Here is a 16591-nt window from a genome sequence, read left to right on the forward strand (position 1 = left end):
TGAGAGCAATGAGCAGCCAATGGTCCATCTATCCCGCTGTTTGGAGGTTTCAGGGACTGGCTTAGGCTTAAAAAGGGATGCTGGCCTTCGGAACATGCAGCTCTGGGACTTGGCGTGTCTTGTGGAAAAGCCCAACGGGAAAGGTGTTTGGAGAGTCTCGGTATGATTCGCTCCTCCGCCTGCAACGGATGGAGGCTGAGCATATCGCGTGGGTAAAGCTGTACAACCTCTGTAGAGTGTAAAACTATTCAAATAGCCGTGTCCACGGTTGTGGACATACGAAGCATGACCCCATTTGACTAGACTCGGGGTGCGTGTGTCTTGATGAGTGAGTGTGTGGACTAGATGTCCGTGTGATGTGGTTCCTGGCTCAATCTGCCAGAAGCTGTGTGGTATTAGAGGTACACCATATATGATAAAAGAGACTACGGAGTGAGATGTAGCCCCTCTCAGGATCGAGACACCCCAGATACAGCTTGTTACTGGATTACAAACTATTTGAACTGTTTTAAAGTCATTACATGACGATACCACTGATCATCTGCATAAAACGGCTTTACGCAAAGAAAAACTAAAACTATATAGCCTTGCCCTTGAAATACCCCTTTATGCATCTATCAACACTTTGAAGTAGTATAGGGCTTGCTGAGTACCATCCGTACTCACTCTTGCTGTCATTCAGATGAAAAAGCCGATGCCGACTTCACCGGAGGTGAAGCTGGGAATGAAGAGTAGTCTCTAAAAGTCGCGTTCGCACCCTCGCTACTTGTGGTTTGGGATTTTGTTCAGCTGTGTATTTTGATGCCGCTGGGCCAAGCTTGTAATTTGCAATCCGGGTTGTAACCCTTTGAATCCTGAACCTCTCTATGATTTATCAAAGTTTGACTGTGATACTACGATTGTTATACTGTGTGTATCAGCTACGTAATCAAAAACTAATACTGGAGGCACAGGAGATCCCGATTGCCTGGGGTCTTACAATAAGATAGATTCCCAAAAGGCTATGGGAGAATCTAGCATTTATATCATATTGAAATGTGGTGCATTAGCGTGTTAACGCCATGTATGCAGATAAGTCAGCTTTGCAAGATGCTGTCAAATTGTAGGCGTTTCCAATGCCAAGCAGTTTAGAGTTGTCGAATCAAACAAAGAGCAGTGCACCAAGAGTTGTGAGAAAGATGGGTGTTCTTGGTGTGTTGACACCTAGAAGACGAACTATGAAAATCAGGGGCGGACCCACAGGGTGGTCCTGATGGAGGAGCATTCTTGTATTCTGAGCATGTACATACATAGCACCACAGTGTACCTTCTTCTTTTATTCCAAATGCCATGTATAACTGTATAAGGGGCAAATGGTGACAACAATTTGCGTGGATGCCACCTATAAGATCCTGCCATTGGCTTTCACATGTGGAGAGTGAGAGTTTCTACAGTTGTTTTTGGTTCTTCAGGCTTTTCATGGTTGGAATGCTTGGTGAATGCCTTGACTTCTGCATGATACATGACTAGTATGCTAGGTTGCTGAAGGCTACCAATAACTGAAAGATCCAGATGAGCCTTTTCCTTGGTGTGACCTGTGAAACTGTTGGTGCATGCCACACCAGGGGCCAATTTTTGTTTCAGAAAATAAATGAATAAAAGTGATACCAACATATCAAGTTTAATCATTTTTGTTCATTAAAAGACCTCATATCAGGCACTTATTTTCAAAGACAAGGAAAAGGATAATCTCTATCTTTTGATCGATCGTGGAGCCCAAAAAAAACTAATTAGAGAAAAGGATGAATGCAGAGAAGGTGTCACTTTCACAATACGGCTCGATTTCCTGCATATGCCTTAATCCAGGGTTGTACAAAGCCACCTAGTGAAGAGGTGTGAAACTTCAGTAAAGGTCCAGCTCTAGCATGTTCCCAAATGGAACTTGTCTGTTAGAATCCATGGCTGCCAAGGTTACTTGTAAGAAAATGTTGCCCTTATCACCAAGCGTACCAGACTACCGATAGCAACTTTGGTGGTCCTATTCCTGTGCGTAGTCTCTTTTACATTTCCATTACACATGGACTGCAGTAGCAGCCGGCTAATGATGGGAGGACAAACGAGATCTAACTGTCACATCAAATATATCCAGTACCTAACTATGTAATCCAGCTGGCCCAATTGGTTGGTTATTCAGCATTCTACTTGTCACTATCTTGTAATGTATTGAAATTTTTGAGACCATATGGAAGATTCAAATAAATGCTCAAAGAAATGTGGAGACCAAAAGTACACATATCCAAATCCAATTACTTCTCTTTCTGCCTAGAACCTTTGAACTTTCAGAATATAGTTGTACAGAAAGGGTTCCTTGGTTATCTTTCCCATGTTAGATGATCAGAAAGAAAGATTCGGTAACTAGACATGGGCAACTGCAGCGGCTTTGCTCTTCCAAAGTGGTATTTTATCTGAACTTGCTAAAAGTTGTTTTTTGGTATGATTCACTTGCACTTCTTGATATATATAAAATTGCAGGAGAAGCGAGCTACACAGTAATGGCATGGTTTCTATTGATCAGGATGGGACTCATGAAGGCATAAAGACAATTCCGATTCAGAAAGCCTGTGAATTCACCACCAACTCTCTGCTCTGCGTGTGCATCATCACATGGAACATGAATGGCAAGGTACATACTTCTAACTCGATTGTTTTCTTCTCGATGATGATTAGGCCATTTACTTTGATTTGATATGTGTTCTGTTGGTGAAGATGTCTGTGGAAGATGTAACAAAATTGGTGAGCTCCAACAGAAAGTTTGATTTGCTAGTTGTTGGGTTGCAAGAAGCACCAAAATGTGATGTTTCACAAGTTCTGCAAGAAACCATGGCCGAGACACACATGTAAGAAACTCTATAGTCTTGTTCTCTTCTATTGAACACATCAAAGCTTTTCGTAGTATTCTCAAATAGTTTGATGCCCATAAAATTTCAGTTTATTAGGTCAGAAAAGCATGCAGTCTCTTCAGATGTTTCTTTTCGGATCAAGGAGTTCGGAGAACTACATCAGAGGTGATTCTTGTTGATCCTATTATATCTGTAGCCCAATTTTTTCTTGATTGCTTGATGCCAATTGCATGGTTCTTCTTTGGTCAAACTAGTTTGTTTAGTTCCTAATTTGGATGGATAAACATGTTTTTTGTAATTTTGGATAGAGATGAAGGTGGACAAACATGCAGTTGGAGGTTGTGGGGGTATGATTGGGAGAAAGAAAGGAGCTGTGGCCATGTACATCAACTTCAGTGGTATCCGGATGGTTTTTGTGTCCTGCCATCTCGCAGGTTGCTTTTCAATTTTTGGTTTATGTTTTCGTCGGTGTCCTGCCATTTTTGCTATATTATATCTTTTTACTTATACATTCTCGTTGTTGGTGTCTTTTATTAGGTTTCATCTCTAGTCTATTCTAAACTTGTTTGGGATTAAAAGGCTTCCGCTGCTGCTGCTGTTGTTTTCGTCAGTGTGACTTGTGCTACTAAAATCCATACCAATACACCACTACCTCCTTTTAACACTTCAAGCATCAAACTACGAAAGTGCTATACAACTCCAGACAATGAAAATATGATTGCATTAACTGTCCATGTTAAAGAATGCGCAAGTTACGCTTCGTCATTTAATTTCTTGAATTGAAGAATTTTAGGCGATTCTGATGCTAAGTCAAATGTCATTATGAAATAACAAGGTGTTATTAAAGTGTAGCTCACGAAGACAAAGTGGAAAAGAGGAACTCAGAATGCCAGCATATTTCACACTCGCTGTTCTCCAGGAATGGCATACCATATGCCAAATCCGCCAACATAACAGTGTGGCTAGGTGATCTGAATTATAGACTACAAGGAATAAGCTCCATGCCTGCAAGGAAGATGATTGAGGAGAATCGTCAGAGTGTAAGTGTTTGTTGACATTAGTCATTTTTACACTGTAGCAGTTCCTCATATTTATGTGTTCTTCAGAAGCTAAGAGGCAAAGATCAGCTTCTGCAAGAAGCTGAAAAGGGTGAAGTATTCGATGGGTACTGTGAAGGGACCTTGTTGTTTAAACCAACGTACAAATATAACGTCGGAAGTAGCAGCTACGATACAAGTTATAAGGTATCAGGAATTAGCATCACTTCCGGATGCCAACTTGTAGGCATGAGCCAGTGCTCTTGAAAATCTAATGTTTTGTGCCTGTGATCTTCACTTGTGCAGATAAGAGTGCCTTCTTGGACAGACAGGATATTGTTCAAGGTTGACAACTCTTCAGGTTTGGATGCAATCTTAAGCTCATACGAATCCCTCGACTGTGTTCAGAGCTCCGATCACAAGCCTGTGAAAGCCCATCTTTGTCTCAAAGTACGCAGCGACGGTGATTAATTTCTCCAGTTGGCATAGCAGAGTCATCGCTTACAGTGATTACTTTCTTCTCAGAACAATTTGTAAAAATGTCGAATTGCACAAAGCTGTAGGGGTGTGAAATGTGGTGTAAACCATCACCCCTTGGTGTTTTCTCCCCTTTTATCACCTGGAAAAAAAATGCGTATAGTATAGTTGCAGAAGGGTGGTGAACTGGTGATTAATTACTAGAGTATTTGATATTTCTCCAAATTATATGGCATGGTATGATGGAATAATGTAGCGAGAAATGGACCGAGGTGGACATGCACAGCAAACAAATGCAAATTATATATGATTGCAGTCTTGCTTTCTTACCATTTACCCGGAATCATCAGCTATTCGTCATATATGTATTACTCTGAACTCGAAAGAGACTAGCTCAAGTATTTGTTTTTTTTTACTTTCCTGCAAAATATCGCCATCTCCAAAATATATACTAACTGCATACAAGAGCAGGAACCCTGCTGCAACCTCACAATATCAGCATTAAACGTATCCAGGGTTGACTCGCTATGGCCTCCATGAAAGGTTCACGAAAGCTTCGAATTTGACCCGCAGCAATATGAAACAAGGGAGTGTCCGTGTATGGACATCAACTCTAACTCGGAGATACACTACACCATCATAAAACGCAGGAGATTTTAGCTGGCAAATATGTACTAGGGGCCGTTTGGCACAGCTCTAGATTCAAATTCATCCTGAGGGTGATTCAAATTCACCTGGAAGTGTTTTTCTGATGAATCAGATTCAGCAGTGAAACTGTTTGGCTAGCTGACTGATTTGCAATTCCTGAAAAGAGAGTATGGTGGGTGAATTGACCGTTGTATCCCTATCTATATATCTGTGCTGACTTGTATATGAGATGTATTTGGATTTGTATTTGAGATGTATTTGACTTGTATATAAGATGTATTTAACTTGTATATGAGATGTATTTGCCTTACATATGTTGTCTTCTTCATAATGCTTTCGGGCCGGCCCTTAGGCATGGATGAAATCGACGGAGAACGAGGAGCTCAACCGGCGGTGGCTTTCCCTTCTTGATTCGGAGGCAGAGGCGATAGGGCTTCAAGATCCGGACGTCCGGCGGCGACGGGATGTCTTCGGGAGGCGGTCCAGTGGTAGCGACGAGATGGCTTCAGGAGGCGGTCCAGCGGCAGCGGCGAGATGGCTTCGGGAGGTGGTCTAGCAGCGGAGAGATGGCTTCGGGCCGCAGTCCTGCAGTCGCGAGATGGCTTCCGGCGGCAGAATGAGGGTGGCGAGCGGCGGCCGCCCTCAAACCTAGGTTGCCATTTTTGGGGAGAGGAGAGAGGGACGAGAGATGGATGGGAGGGGTGCGGGTGCAGAGGGGGCTGCGAGCTGGGAGAGAGGCCGGGTGCGAGTTGGTTTTGATAGATGGTATTTGCTGGTAAATATGATTGAACTAGACGCCTAGGTACAAAACTCGTTAGTTGGATTCACCGGGGAAGCCTTGTTTTGCCTGAATCGCTCGCACAAGCTATAATGAGGAATCGATTCAGCCAAATACGGGGTCGGAGCCCGTGGAAAACGACACGTTTGGTAGCGATTCGCTAGATTCGAGAGTGAATCCTCTACGAGAATCACTACCAAACAACCCCTAGATCCGAAATTGAATAAAAGTTCAACCACTTGTCATACAACTACACATTTTTTACATAAATAATGTAACAAGAAACAATAACACTAATGCTATAAATCAGTTACAATCTAAGCTAGTAGAAGCGTTAAGTGAAGCTACTAGTGTTATATATATAAGCTAGTAGAACGTTAAGTGAAGCTTCAAGAGTTTTGTGGAGTTGAAGTTGTGGATATACCAAAAGTATTTAGATGTGCTATTTTATTTGTATCTAAAAATAGAGACTTAAATTACTTTATCTTAACCTACCAATATGAGATTTGGTGTGAAGTTGAGAACTAGAGCTCTACCAAACAAGATCATACTCCATCATGTAGCTACAATAAAACTTCAACTGCAAGTCTGCAGAGAGTGAAAGAGAGACCACACCAACACCATAGGGACTTGGCACTCAGATGTGGCATACTGGGCCTGACAGGCCGGCCCAATACAAGCACACCAAGGTATGATCCGGTTAGAGCACGACCCGTCATGCCTGGATAGTCTTTCGGGTCGTGCCGTGCCAGCCCATGACATGACCCATGAAGCAACATGTCGTGCTAGTTTGGCTCAAGCACGGCTAAGGCACACTATGTTGTGCTAGGCGGTAGGGCAAGGCAGGGCAAGGCGCAGCCGGGTCGGGCCATGCGCACGCCATGCCGATGCCTTGACCCAGGCATGACCTGGCTGATCGTTCTATGATGTGCTCGGGCCGAGTCAAAATTTGTGTTCCTTGTGCTGGCCCGTTTGGCCTAGCATATTTGGCTAGCTTTATTCACACTTGAGTGAGCGAGTCAGGACAAACAAACAGGATACCCTATACACGCAACCACAGTAGCCGAAACGAGGTTCAATTTTTGAAAAGGCGAGCGAGTGATGTGCCGTAGGGTTCCACTTGTTGCCAAGGTGGCGGAGAAGCGCGTCGCCCTCGGGAGCATCACCAACACTGCATGCGGCTGGTTCAAAGTGGCGGCCGATGTAGAGGTATGGCTCGCTGCTTTGAGAAATTGTATTATGTCACAGTTATTGTGTAAACACTAAAATCTCTTGTTAGGAGTCATAATTTTTAGTAAAAATACATACTGTACATCATGCTATCATCTAATATATCGCAAAATTTGAGCTCAAACAATAACTTGTATAGGGAGAAATAAAAAAAGAAAATCCAGTGATTCATATAGAGGTATTATTCATAGATGAAATTTCTCTTTTTGTTTCTTCTTGTACAAGTTGTTTCTTAACCTCAGATTTTATAATATAGTAGATGATAGTATATTATACACTGTCATACTTTTATCGGAATTTTTCACAACTCTTAACATAGGGTTTTGTTTGGTGTTGCATAATAATGACACGATAAAAATTCCCGCTTCCTTGTATGCTCAGATCGGGTCCCCCTTAGCTCAAAGAGGGACCATATAGAAAATTTTCATTGGTTTTGTACACACGGGATTCACATTCGATCAATTTGATATACTATTTCTACTACCTACGTTATTCTCTAAGCTACTTGTTCTAAATATGGTGTCCCTCCTGGCTGCGTAGGGACTAGGGCTTTAATTCGATCAATTTGATGTCCTTTTTACAAGTTAGTTATGATTTATGAATCATTGAGATTCATCAAAGCTCTAACTCTATATTTTTTAGGTGACAATGGTTTTACGAAAGGTGAGGCACGGGTAATGAGAATGATGATGTGGGTTGAGTTTTTTATAGTAATTTATGGATATAGCAATTATGAATTGTGGAGGTTGAAGAGGTCCAGAGACTTCTTGATAAACCTACAAAAAGCATCGTTCGTGGGGTGAAAAAGAAACAGGCCTATGCCTTTGAGAAACATCATATTCCTTTAAATACCATAAAGTGAGAGTACTCTGCTGCAAAAACAACCAGGCCTGCACTGCAAAAACAACTCTGGTAGCGACCTGTCACCCCACTCGCTCCTTTCTTCCCTCCAATCACCCGCCCAGCCCACTCCAACCCGGCTGCCAAGGAGTTTCCTACACGCGTACGGCGTACGCAGGGCGTTCGACGGAATGCGTAAGGGAGACGCTGCCGCGCGCTCCAGCCCCATGTGGGCCTCCTCCTCCCCCTCCCCTCCCGCCGGCCCTGCGCGTGGGGGTGAGGGTTGAAGTCGACGCGACAGCGACGCATGCGGGCGGTGGGCGAGTCGCGAATGGGAGTGGGAGGGAGATGTTACCTCAGCTCGTTTTTCTTTTTTCGCTTGGACTTGGCCTCTTGCCGCAATTCCGCTTCACGTCCATGTCACGCTTTGTTTCTTCTTCCATCGTTTCTCCCCGTTTCGTCTCCCTTCTTTTCTGTCGCCTTCCCTGTTCTCTCCGGCCGGCCTTTCTGGTGCAAGAAAACCAAGATTCTGAGAGAGCAGGAGAGGGGATCTTTGCTGAGTTGGTGAGTCTTGGGAACGTTCTTTCTGCTCGGCTTCTTTTCTTTTGGTAAAATCGCGGCGATCTTGGCTTGTTTTTGGTGTAATTTACTTGGTCCAGCAGAAGGTTACCTTGGTTGCTGATGGCGTTTTGTGGTGAAATTGCCTTGCGTTACTGTAGGCGGTGTACTTTGATGCTTTGTGGGGATTGGCATAATGGCTTGTTTCTGTTCAGGTGCGGGAGTTGGGAGGCATGAGGTGGGGTTGCCCTCAGTGAGCTCTGCGCGGTCCCTGCGGTTCTTTGATGTGGATTTTGTCCTCGTTGGACTGAGCTCAAGGTATTTATACCGTGATGCACTACCTTTTACTCTGTTTTTTGCAAACAGTCTTCTTTCATGACTTCTTTTGTATCATGATGAGTTGCTCATTGGTGAATAGGATCTAAGCGTAATAGTTCGGTTGTCGGTGATTGCCTACTTCATGACAATTAGTACTGATGTTCTCTGAATTCAAGATCCTCTCTACCTTTTCAAAACGTCCTGAGGTAAGGACCAGATAATGACATGAGCCATTTTAGTTTATTCTATGGTTTCACCTTTGAAGGCATGCCTTCTCTCTACTGATTTTGTTTGTACCAACGCTGAAAATTTAGATGAGGCATATCATGATGGCACCGTGATGTGGACTGGTTTTCCAGCGATTGCTGCATCTGCATCTTTGTTGTTCAAGGTACTCAGAGTGTCTCTATGTGTAGTATATGAGACATGTTGATCTGTTTTATCGAATTTGTAGAAACTACTTTTGGCTCCAGACTGTATATAGCTTGTTGATTATTTTCCTTTATGAACTCAGGGGAAAATAAACAGCAAACATAGTCGTGTAGGAGACTAGACACATGGTGTGGTGATCAGTCGCTGGTCTCTTCTTTGTTGCGTATATAACATCGGAGATATCATTTCAATGTCCATCTTTGTTTGGCTGAATTCAAGGACGCTAGAGCATATCTGACCTTCTCCAAAAGGTAAGAAACCAGTTACTTCCTTGCTCAAGCTCTGATACAATATGGGAATGTTTTATCTGATTGTCTGTTCGTTTTGAAAGCTTCAGTTGTTTCTCCATTGGATTATAGAGGTTAATCTTTTTTTTTTTTGGGGGGGGGGGGGGTTTACTTGTACGCATTCTACATTGGGGATGCCATACATACAGAATTTAATATTTCATCATTTTGGTGGCCTACCAACAAATTTACATTTCGATCTCGCCCTTGTAAAATAATGTTGTGTGCAACACTGAGTGTGGATTGGTTCATATGGTTGACAAATCATTACTATGCAGTTGATGGTATTCAGATTCAGAACAAAGTGCAATCAGTAACTTGTTTGTAATACTGACCAAATTTTGACTGACGAATGCTAGAAACATGATAGGTCTTTCTGTTTGTATGCATCAGTTGTTTCCAAGAACATCAGTGTTTACTAGTAGAATCTACATTTCATGAGCAGTAAGGAATATAGAATTGATATACACCTGTCAAATCAATTTTTGGGGGGTTATGGTCAAATTTCTAACCAATGAATGTGCTTGAAGTTTCTTGCAGCATCACCTACGCCTCTGGCGAGTGTGCTTACTATTGAAATCTATGTTACAAGAGTAATAAGGAAAATGAAATTGCTATTCATCTTTGAATGAAAATTTTGGGGATTACAGTCGAATTTCTAACCTATGAATATTCCTGAAGATTTATGCACCTTCACCTGTCTTTAGCGAGTGTCACTGAAGCCTTGTGTCACGTCTTCAGTGAACGCTGAATTTCTAACTTATGAATGTGCCTGAGGATCCACGCACCTTCACTGCTGCCTTTGGCGAGTGCCACTGGTGCCTTGCATCATGCCTTCAGCAAAGCCAACTCAATGCCGATTGCTCCCACTTCCTCCTTAGATTTGTTTTGTGTTGATTCCAGTGTCAAAGGTGGCGTGGAGGAGGCTTGTGTCATGGGGGCAAGGGGAGGAGTAGGCAGTGGAGACCTGATAAGTGAAGGAGAGAGTCAACACCATTAGGGTATGGTGGCTGGTGGGCATGTGGAAGGGAATAGAGTAATTGGGGAGAGGTAATCTGCTGGATATAGAACCAACATTTTAAATGTCAACTGCTTTGGTTGAAACACCAGAATGTGATATAGGCAAACCCTAAGGAAAGAGATAAAAGAGATATATTCAGGGAATGAAGGTTTTAGAACCTTAAAAATTCTCCTTTCTCCTTCTATTGTAAGTCCAAAGATCATCTGCACAAGTTTCTCTAAGTACGTTTTTTCCAAACAAAAAAAGTTTCTCTCAATATGATTCTGAATGAATTTATTTTGCAGTGCAGGTAGAAGGGTCAAATATGGGTTGGTTGAGCAAAATTTTTAAAGGTTCTGTAAATAGAGTTTCAAGAGGACATTACAATGGGAACTCCCATGAAGGCTATTCAACTCAGCACACTAAGTCATATGTACTGTGCATCTTACCCTCTTATCTTGTTCTTTTTCTTCTCCTGATGCAAATTAGTCAGCTTTTAAGTAAAACCTACTGGCAGAAAAATTCCCAAAAAGAGAATCATGGTTCATCAAATCTTTCCTCAATGTTATGTATTGTTATTTTCTCATGCACTTCTCGTATTCTTTTACTCACTCAGTTTGAAAAGGCTTCATTTTCTCGGTTTGAAATGGCCTTTTCCTGTTCTGGATAATCATGTGGATTGAAAAAAAAATCGTGGGAGTGTCCTGGAAACTAGAAGTAGTGAGTAACTGAACAATTTGTGCTTGATTATTTCGGACCCAGAACATTTTTTTAACATAATTGAGGATTCACAACATGCTGCATGTTCCTCAATCCTGAGAAAAAAAAATAGCAATGAATGTTGCTATATGTATACTTAATTATTGCTTGTTTCTGCTAACTAAAAATTACTGTAGGGTGCACATGACAATGAAGATGAAGACATGGATCATGCTATTGCATTATCCTTGTCAGAGGAAGATCAAAGGAAGGGAAAGGCCATTGGTTTGTATTACTCTGCCCCCATCTTAGCATGTTTTGGCCATATCTAACGTAGAGATGAATAAATTGCACAACGAGTTCCTAAACTTGTACGTTTGTTACTTGTGTCCTTAAGCTTGAGAACTGCACTTTTAGACCCCTTAAACTTTTATTTGTGATTAAGAAACTAAGAATAGTTCTTTGATCAATGATGACAAAGCACTTTGATCTAATGTTTGATGATATCCTTTGCGAAGCAATACTAATTGAAACCTAGTACAATATGTTTAAAGACATCATAATTTCATTTAAATCCAAAAAGGTCACTTCTTCATTGATTTCACATGATGATTGCTAAGTTAAATTAGCAACATGAAATGCCATGCCATCTCTAATTATCAATTAAATAGAGCGTGGAACTGCCTTGACCACATATACAAGTACAGGGACTAAATACGGGGTCCTCAAGTTCGGAGACCAAAAATGACACAATTCATTTTTGGACAAGGTTTTCCAGTAATATTAAATTGCTTCTTTAGTAATTATCGAAGAATAGCAGATAGCAGTTCGGGATTGAAAAATGAGCATGCGCAAATAAGTACTGTTGGTCAGAGCCATGAATTTTAATGCTTTGTCTTTTTCTTGTTTTAATTATGAACCAGATACTGATCATCAGTCGGACGAAGATGAACATCTTGCACGGGCTCTGCAAGAAAGTATGAATGATGGACCTCCTCATCAAATATTCCAATTGAAGATGTTCACTCAGATTATTGTTTTTTTATTTTACATAATGACTGCAAAGTCAAATTAACAACCTGAAATGCCATCACATCTCTTATTACCAATTAAATAGGACCTGTCTTTACCACATATACAAGTCCAGGGAACTAAATATGCAGTCCTCAAGTTCAGGGACAAAAAACGACACAAATTTTTTTGGACAGGGTTTTCCTCTATTATTAAATTTGCTTCTTTAGTAATTACCGAAATAATAGCGTATAGAAGTTCTAGATTGAAAAATGAGCATATGCAAATAAGTACAGTTGGTCAGAATCATAAATTTTAATGCTTTGTCATTTTTTTATTTTAATTATGAACCAGATACTGATCATCAGTTAGATGAAGATGAACAGCTTGCAAGGGCTCTGCAAGAAAGTATGAATGATGGACCTCCTCCTCGTCGGACTATTCCAATTGAAGATGTTCACTCAGAAAGTGCTCCAGCAAGTAGCTTGCCCCCATATATCTTCCCCTCAAGTGGATTAAGGTTTTTCTCGTAATAGTACATTATGATACTTGATACTTCACTAGTTGCTCCTGCCAGTCTGCCACTTCATGTATCCCTACATTCCAATTAGGAAAAACTTGTTTCGTTGTTTATCTTTCCAAAATACTAATAAGCATAAACGCACGCTGCATGTCACACTAATGGGGTGAATGACAGTTCATTATGGCACTTGTGATAATTGGGAGAAAAACTATCCTGAGACAGTAGGCATCGGATGTATTATACTTGGATCCACTGCAATAACTTGTTGGTCTCACACAAACAAGTAAAAAGGCAAAACCAACTATGAGTTCGGAATCTAGGGTAGGGTTTGAGTTCTGGAAATGTTGGAAGAAGCTCCATTTGTTTTGAGACCATGTTCTAGGTGCAAACTTATCTGTTCCAAAGGCCACTTAGGTCAGATATATAATTGGTCGATATGCAAAGAAGGCCATATACAAGAGACTAATACAACTGACAAGTATATACATCTAACAATTTAGAATTACCTTGACTGGATATAAACTTTGCAACTTGAATCAGCGTTCTCCTCAGGTTCTCCGAGCCTTGTTCTAGTGGTAGAATGCTATTATCTGTTTCTCTCTCTCCATTTGCTCTGTTAGAAGCTTTACTGTTCTGTAACTTTTACATTTATGGTTGCACCACCACCATCTGTAGGATTTGTGCTGGATGCAAAACTCCAATTGGTCATGGTCGGTTTCTCAGTTGTATGGACTCTGTTTGGCACCCTCAGTGCTTCAGGTGTTATTCTTGCGATAGACCAATATCGGAGTATGAGGTATAAATCCCTAGAATGTCTTCGACCTAACATGCTTCAACTTGACAAAATATTAACATAAGCCTTTCTTTTTGGAAGTTTGCTGTGCATGAAGATCATGCGTACCACAGGTCCTGCTACAAGGAGCTTTTCCATCCTAAATGTGATGTTTGCAAGAACTTTGTAAGCATTCTTCACTTCAATTTGATAAATGAGCTTGAAATTTTAGCAGTAGCTAATTCATGATTTTATCCATTGAATTGTTCTTACTGCTGGTGGCATTTTGGCAATCAGATTCCGACAAATAAAAATGGCTTCATTGAATACCGGGCCCATCCTTTCTGGATGCAGAAGTATTGTCCTTCCCATGAAAATGATGATACGCCTAGGTGCTGCAGTTGTGAACGAATGGAGGTTAGTATTATGGTTATGTACAGTTATATATGTAGTGATAGGTTTATCAAACAAGGTATGTCACTTAATTTAATACTTCAACAGCTTGCATTTGCGTGCCTATTTTCAGAAATTTACATGTGAATTTGTTGGATTCTATTATCTTATGCCATCTATAGTGCACATCTGCACGACTGCTGACTTTGGTGATTCCAACATCATTTTCTTCTTTCCTTGTTTATTGTCAATCCCAGCCAAAGGACAGTCAGTACATCACATTAGATGATGGCCGGAGACTCTGCTTGGAGTGTCTGCATACTGCAATTATGGATACCAATGAATGCCAACCACTATACATTGATATTCAGGAATTCTATGAGGGCTTGAACATGAAAGTAGACCAACAAATTCCCTTACTTTTGGTTGAGCGACAAGCTTTAAATGAAGCCATGGAAGCAGAGAAAAATGTAGGTGGCATGCTATCCGTTTTAGTGTATTATACTTAGCATAGTGTGTTAGTGTACGATTAATATCGTTCTTTTACCCTTGTTGATTAGGGACACCACCTTTCTGAAACCAGAGGTCTCTGCCTATCTGAAGAGCAGATTGTCAGAACTGTAAGATCTTAAAACAATTCCTTGTTTTGCTTTATTGATCTACTGAATCTGTGAACTTCACCAGCGTTTATGATTACATGTAAAAGGAATAACACCATGATATTATACAGATATTAAGAAGACCAATAATTGGTCCAGGAAACAGGATCATAGATATGATTACAGGACCATACAAACTTGTTCGATCGTGTGAAGTGACTGCAATTCTTATACTATATGGGTTGCCAAGGTATTTTTATTATTTATCAAACTAATAACAATTGTAGTTTCCCTTGATGGACGTTGGTTCTACAACCAATCTATCGGCTAGTATGAAGTTCCTTGTTCTCTGAATGCGCACAAGTTTTCATTTTCACTGATCTTATTGCATGCAGACTGCTAACTGGCTCAATTCTGGCTCATGAGATGATGCATGCTTACCTCCGACTTAAAGGTACTTCGGTTGTGCTTGTTTATTTTCATTTGCAGCATCCTCGCCATACTTTATGTTTCTAGAACATCAATCACTGTTGCGTCTACTTATCTTAATACCTTGTTTCTGATAGGATACCGAACCCTGAGTCCAGAAGTTGAAGAAGGCATCTGTCAGGTTCTAGCTCATCTGTGGCTTGAGTCAGAAATCACATCAGGTTCTGGTAGCAACGTCGCAACCAGCTCAGCTGCACCATCATCATCTTCAATGCCCCCCTCATCCAAAAAGGGTGCAAAGACTGACTTCGAAAAGAAACTAGGAGAGTTCTTCAAGTACCAGATTGAAACAGATTCTTCTGTGGCTTATGGAGATGGTTTTCGAGCAGGCATTCGAGCTGTTGAACGGTACGGTTTGAGAAGTACGCTTCGTCATATTGGTCTGACTGGGTCTTTTCCATGATGAAGCGGTTTTTCCCCTCAAATTGTGAGGATGGGTATAAATTCTGAGGACTTTTGGTTTAAGTTAGACATACCAAAGGGTATATATTGTTTACAGTAAACAAAGTATAGAAGAGAAGAGAAGTACGGATTTAGTTATACCGTCAGTTGCAGAAATATTATGTTTTTCTTTACAATTATACTCACACAATTGGCACATGAAGTTAAGTGGTCTTTAGCCTGTAAAGAAGAGAAGAGGACATGTAAGGATTTGTGTTTGGATGCTCTTTCCAATTCTTGCCTTTCTTTGTGTCAGGGAAGCCTCCGGTGTTTCTTGTTCTTTTGCTTACTATCCGTAAAAACTCGTTAGCTTAGTTTTTTTTTTCCTTTTGAGGGGAAGGTGGGCGCTTTATTCATTCATTCTTGAGACATATACATCAATAGAGTGTGGTGGTGAGCTAAACACGATGTGTCGATCGACCTCCATATTACAAGCACGCCTAGCTAAATTATGACCCTCTGCATTGCTATTCCTATATTCATGGTTGAAAGAATCATCCTCATTTGTTCTCTCTTTTGCTTTTAATTTCTTGTATGATGGCGCACAAGGGCACCTGTTGATCGCCTTCAGATTCTGATGAATAACCTCCAGGCAATCTGAGGAAATTGATATCTTCCTGAGATAGCAGTCCCCAGCCCGACTGAGTTTCGCTGCAGGCAAGTGCTTCCGTCGTTGCAACATCACAGGCTTTATTTGGCCAACACTAGCCTCAGTAACAAGTCCACGATGATCCCGGCGGCGAACAGCACGAATCGAACCTTTTTTGCATCATGTTTCGGTACAGCAGCATCAACCATGATCTTGGCAAAGCCCTCCGGCGGCTGCTGCTGCCAAGAAACAGCCCGCTCGCTTCACCTGACATGGGAGACGAGACGAGCTGGTGCCGGCCTCTGCTTCGCCGTATCAAGACCGGCGATAAAACGGTTGAAAAAAAAAAAACAATTGTGGACAGGGACCTACGGAGTCAATTTCCTCATGAATTTCCTTCCTTTTCTTGCCCACCAAATTGCCCATAAGATCACAGGCACCTTTTTTTAAGGAATAAACAGCTTAATAGGCCAGGGGTTTAAGAAGTCCCTTAGACCTTGTTTGGAAGGCCGAGGAATGATTGGGATCTCGGCCTATTCTCATGAGGTCGCTACGGATGAGCATGGAGCTCAGTGGCAACGTCCGAGGTTG

At 41.4% G+C, this 16591-nt stretch overlaps 2 protein-coding genes across 10 annotated transcripts; both read left to right on the plus strand.

Moving 5' to 3' along the window:
• Positions 1 to 2255: 2255 nt before the first annotated feature.
• LOC133912892 (type IV inositol polyphosphate 5-phosphatase 11) lies at positions 2256 to 4727 on the plus strand. Of its 3 annotated transcripts, none has more exons than XM_062355853.1 (8): positions 2256 to 2435; positions 2555 to 2662; positions 2746 to 2876; positions 2968 to 3044; positions 3188 to 3313; positions 3732 to 3919; positions 3986 to 4123; positions 4223 to 4727. In XM_062355853.1, the coding sequence occupies exons 1-8, from the start codon at positions 2370 to 2372 to the stop codon at positions 4385 to 4387; spliced, it is 999 nt and encodes a 332-aa protein (XP_062211837.1). In that variant the 5' UTR covers positions 2256 to 2369; the 3' UTR covers positions 4388 to 4727. The 3 variants fall into 3 exon arrangements, with proteins under 3 accessions (XP_062211837.1, XP_062211836.1, XP_062211838.1); XM_062355852.1 differs by having other exon boundaries at positions 2259 to 2435; positions 2512 to 2662; XM_062355854.1 differs by lacking the exon at positions 2256 to 2435 and adding an exon at positions 2452 to 2470.
• Positions 4728 to 8060: 3333 nt separating this feature from the next.
• On the plus strand, positions 8061 to 15661 carry LOC133912894 (protein DA1-related 1-like). Of its 7 annotated transcripts, none has more exons than XM_062355856.1 (19): positions 8068 to 8497; positions 8663 to 8765; positions 8866 to 8971; positions 9080 to 9156; positions 9280 to 9448; positions 10388 to 10534; positions 10607 to 10691; positions 10795 to 10917; positions 11381 to 11468; positions 12107 to 12160; positions 12549 to 12714; positions 13393 to 13513; positions 13592 to 13675; positions 13787 to 13906; positions 14140 to 14352; positions 14443 to 14502; positions 14613 to 14731; positions 14877 to 14935; positions 15048 to 15661. In XM_062355856.1, the coding sequence occupies exons 6-19, from the start codon at positions 10488 to 10490 to the stop codon at positions 15371 to 15373; spliced, it is 1665 nt and encodes a 554-aa protein (XP_062211840.1). In that variant the 5' UTR covers positions 8068 to 8497; positions 8663 to 8765; positions 8866 to 8971; positions 9080 to 9156; positions 9280 to 9448; positions 10388 to 10487; the 3' UTR covers positions 15374 to 15661. The 7 variants fall into 7 exon arrangements, with proteins under 7 accessions (XP_062211841.1, XP_062211840.1, XP_062211839.1 ...); XM_062355855.1 differs by having other exon boundaries at positions 8068 to 8453; XM_062355857.1 differs by lacking the exon at positions 12107 to 12160 and having other exon boundaries at positions 8061 to 8453.
• Positions 15662 to 16591: the final 930 nt, after the last annotated feature.

The sequence above is a fragment of the Phragmites australis genome, chromosome 3 (assembly GCF_958298935.1).
Source record: "Phragmites australis chromosome 3, lpPhrAust1.1, whole genome shotgun sequence".
Lineage (NCBI taxonomy): Eukaryota > Viridiplantae > Streptophyta > Magnoliopsida > Poales > Poaceae > Phragmites > Phragmites australis.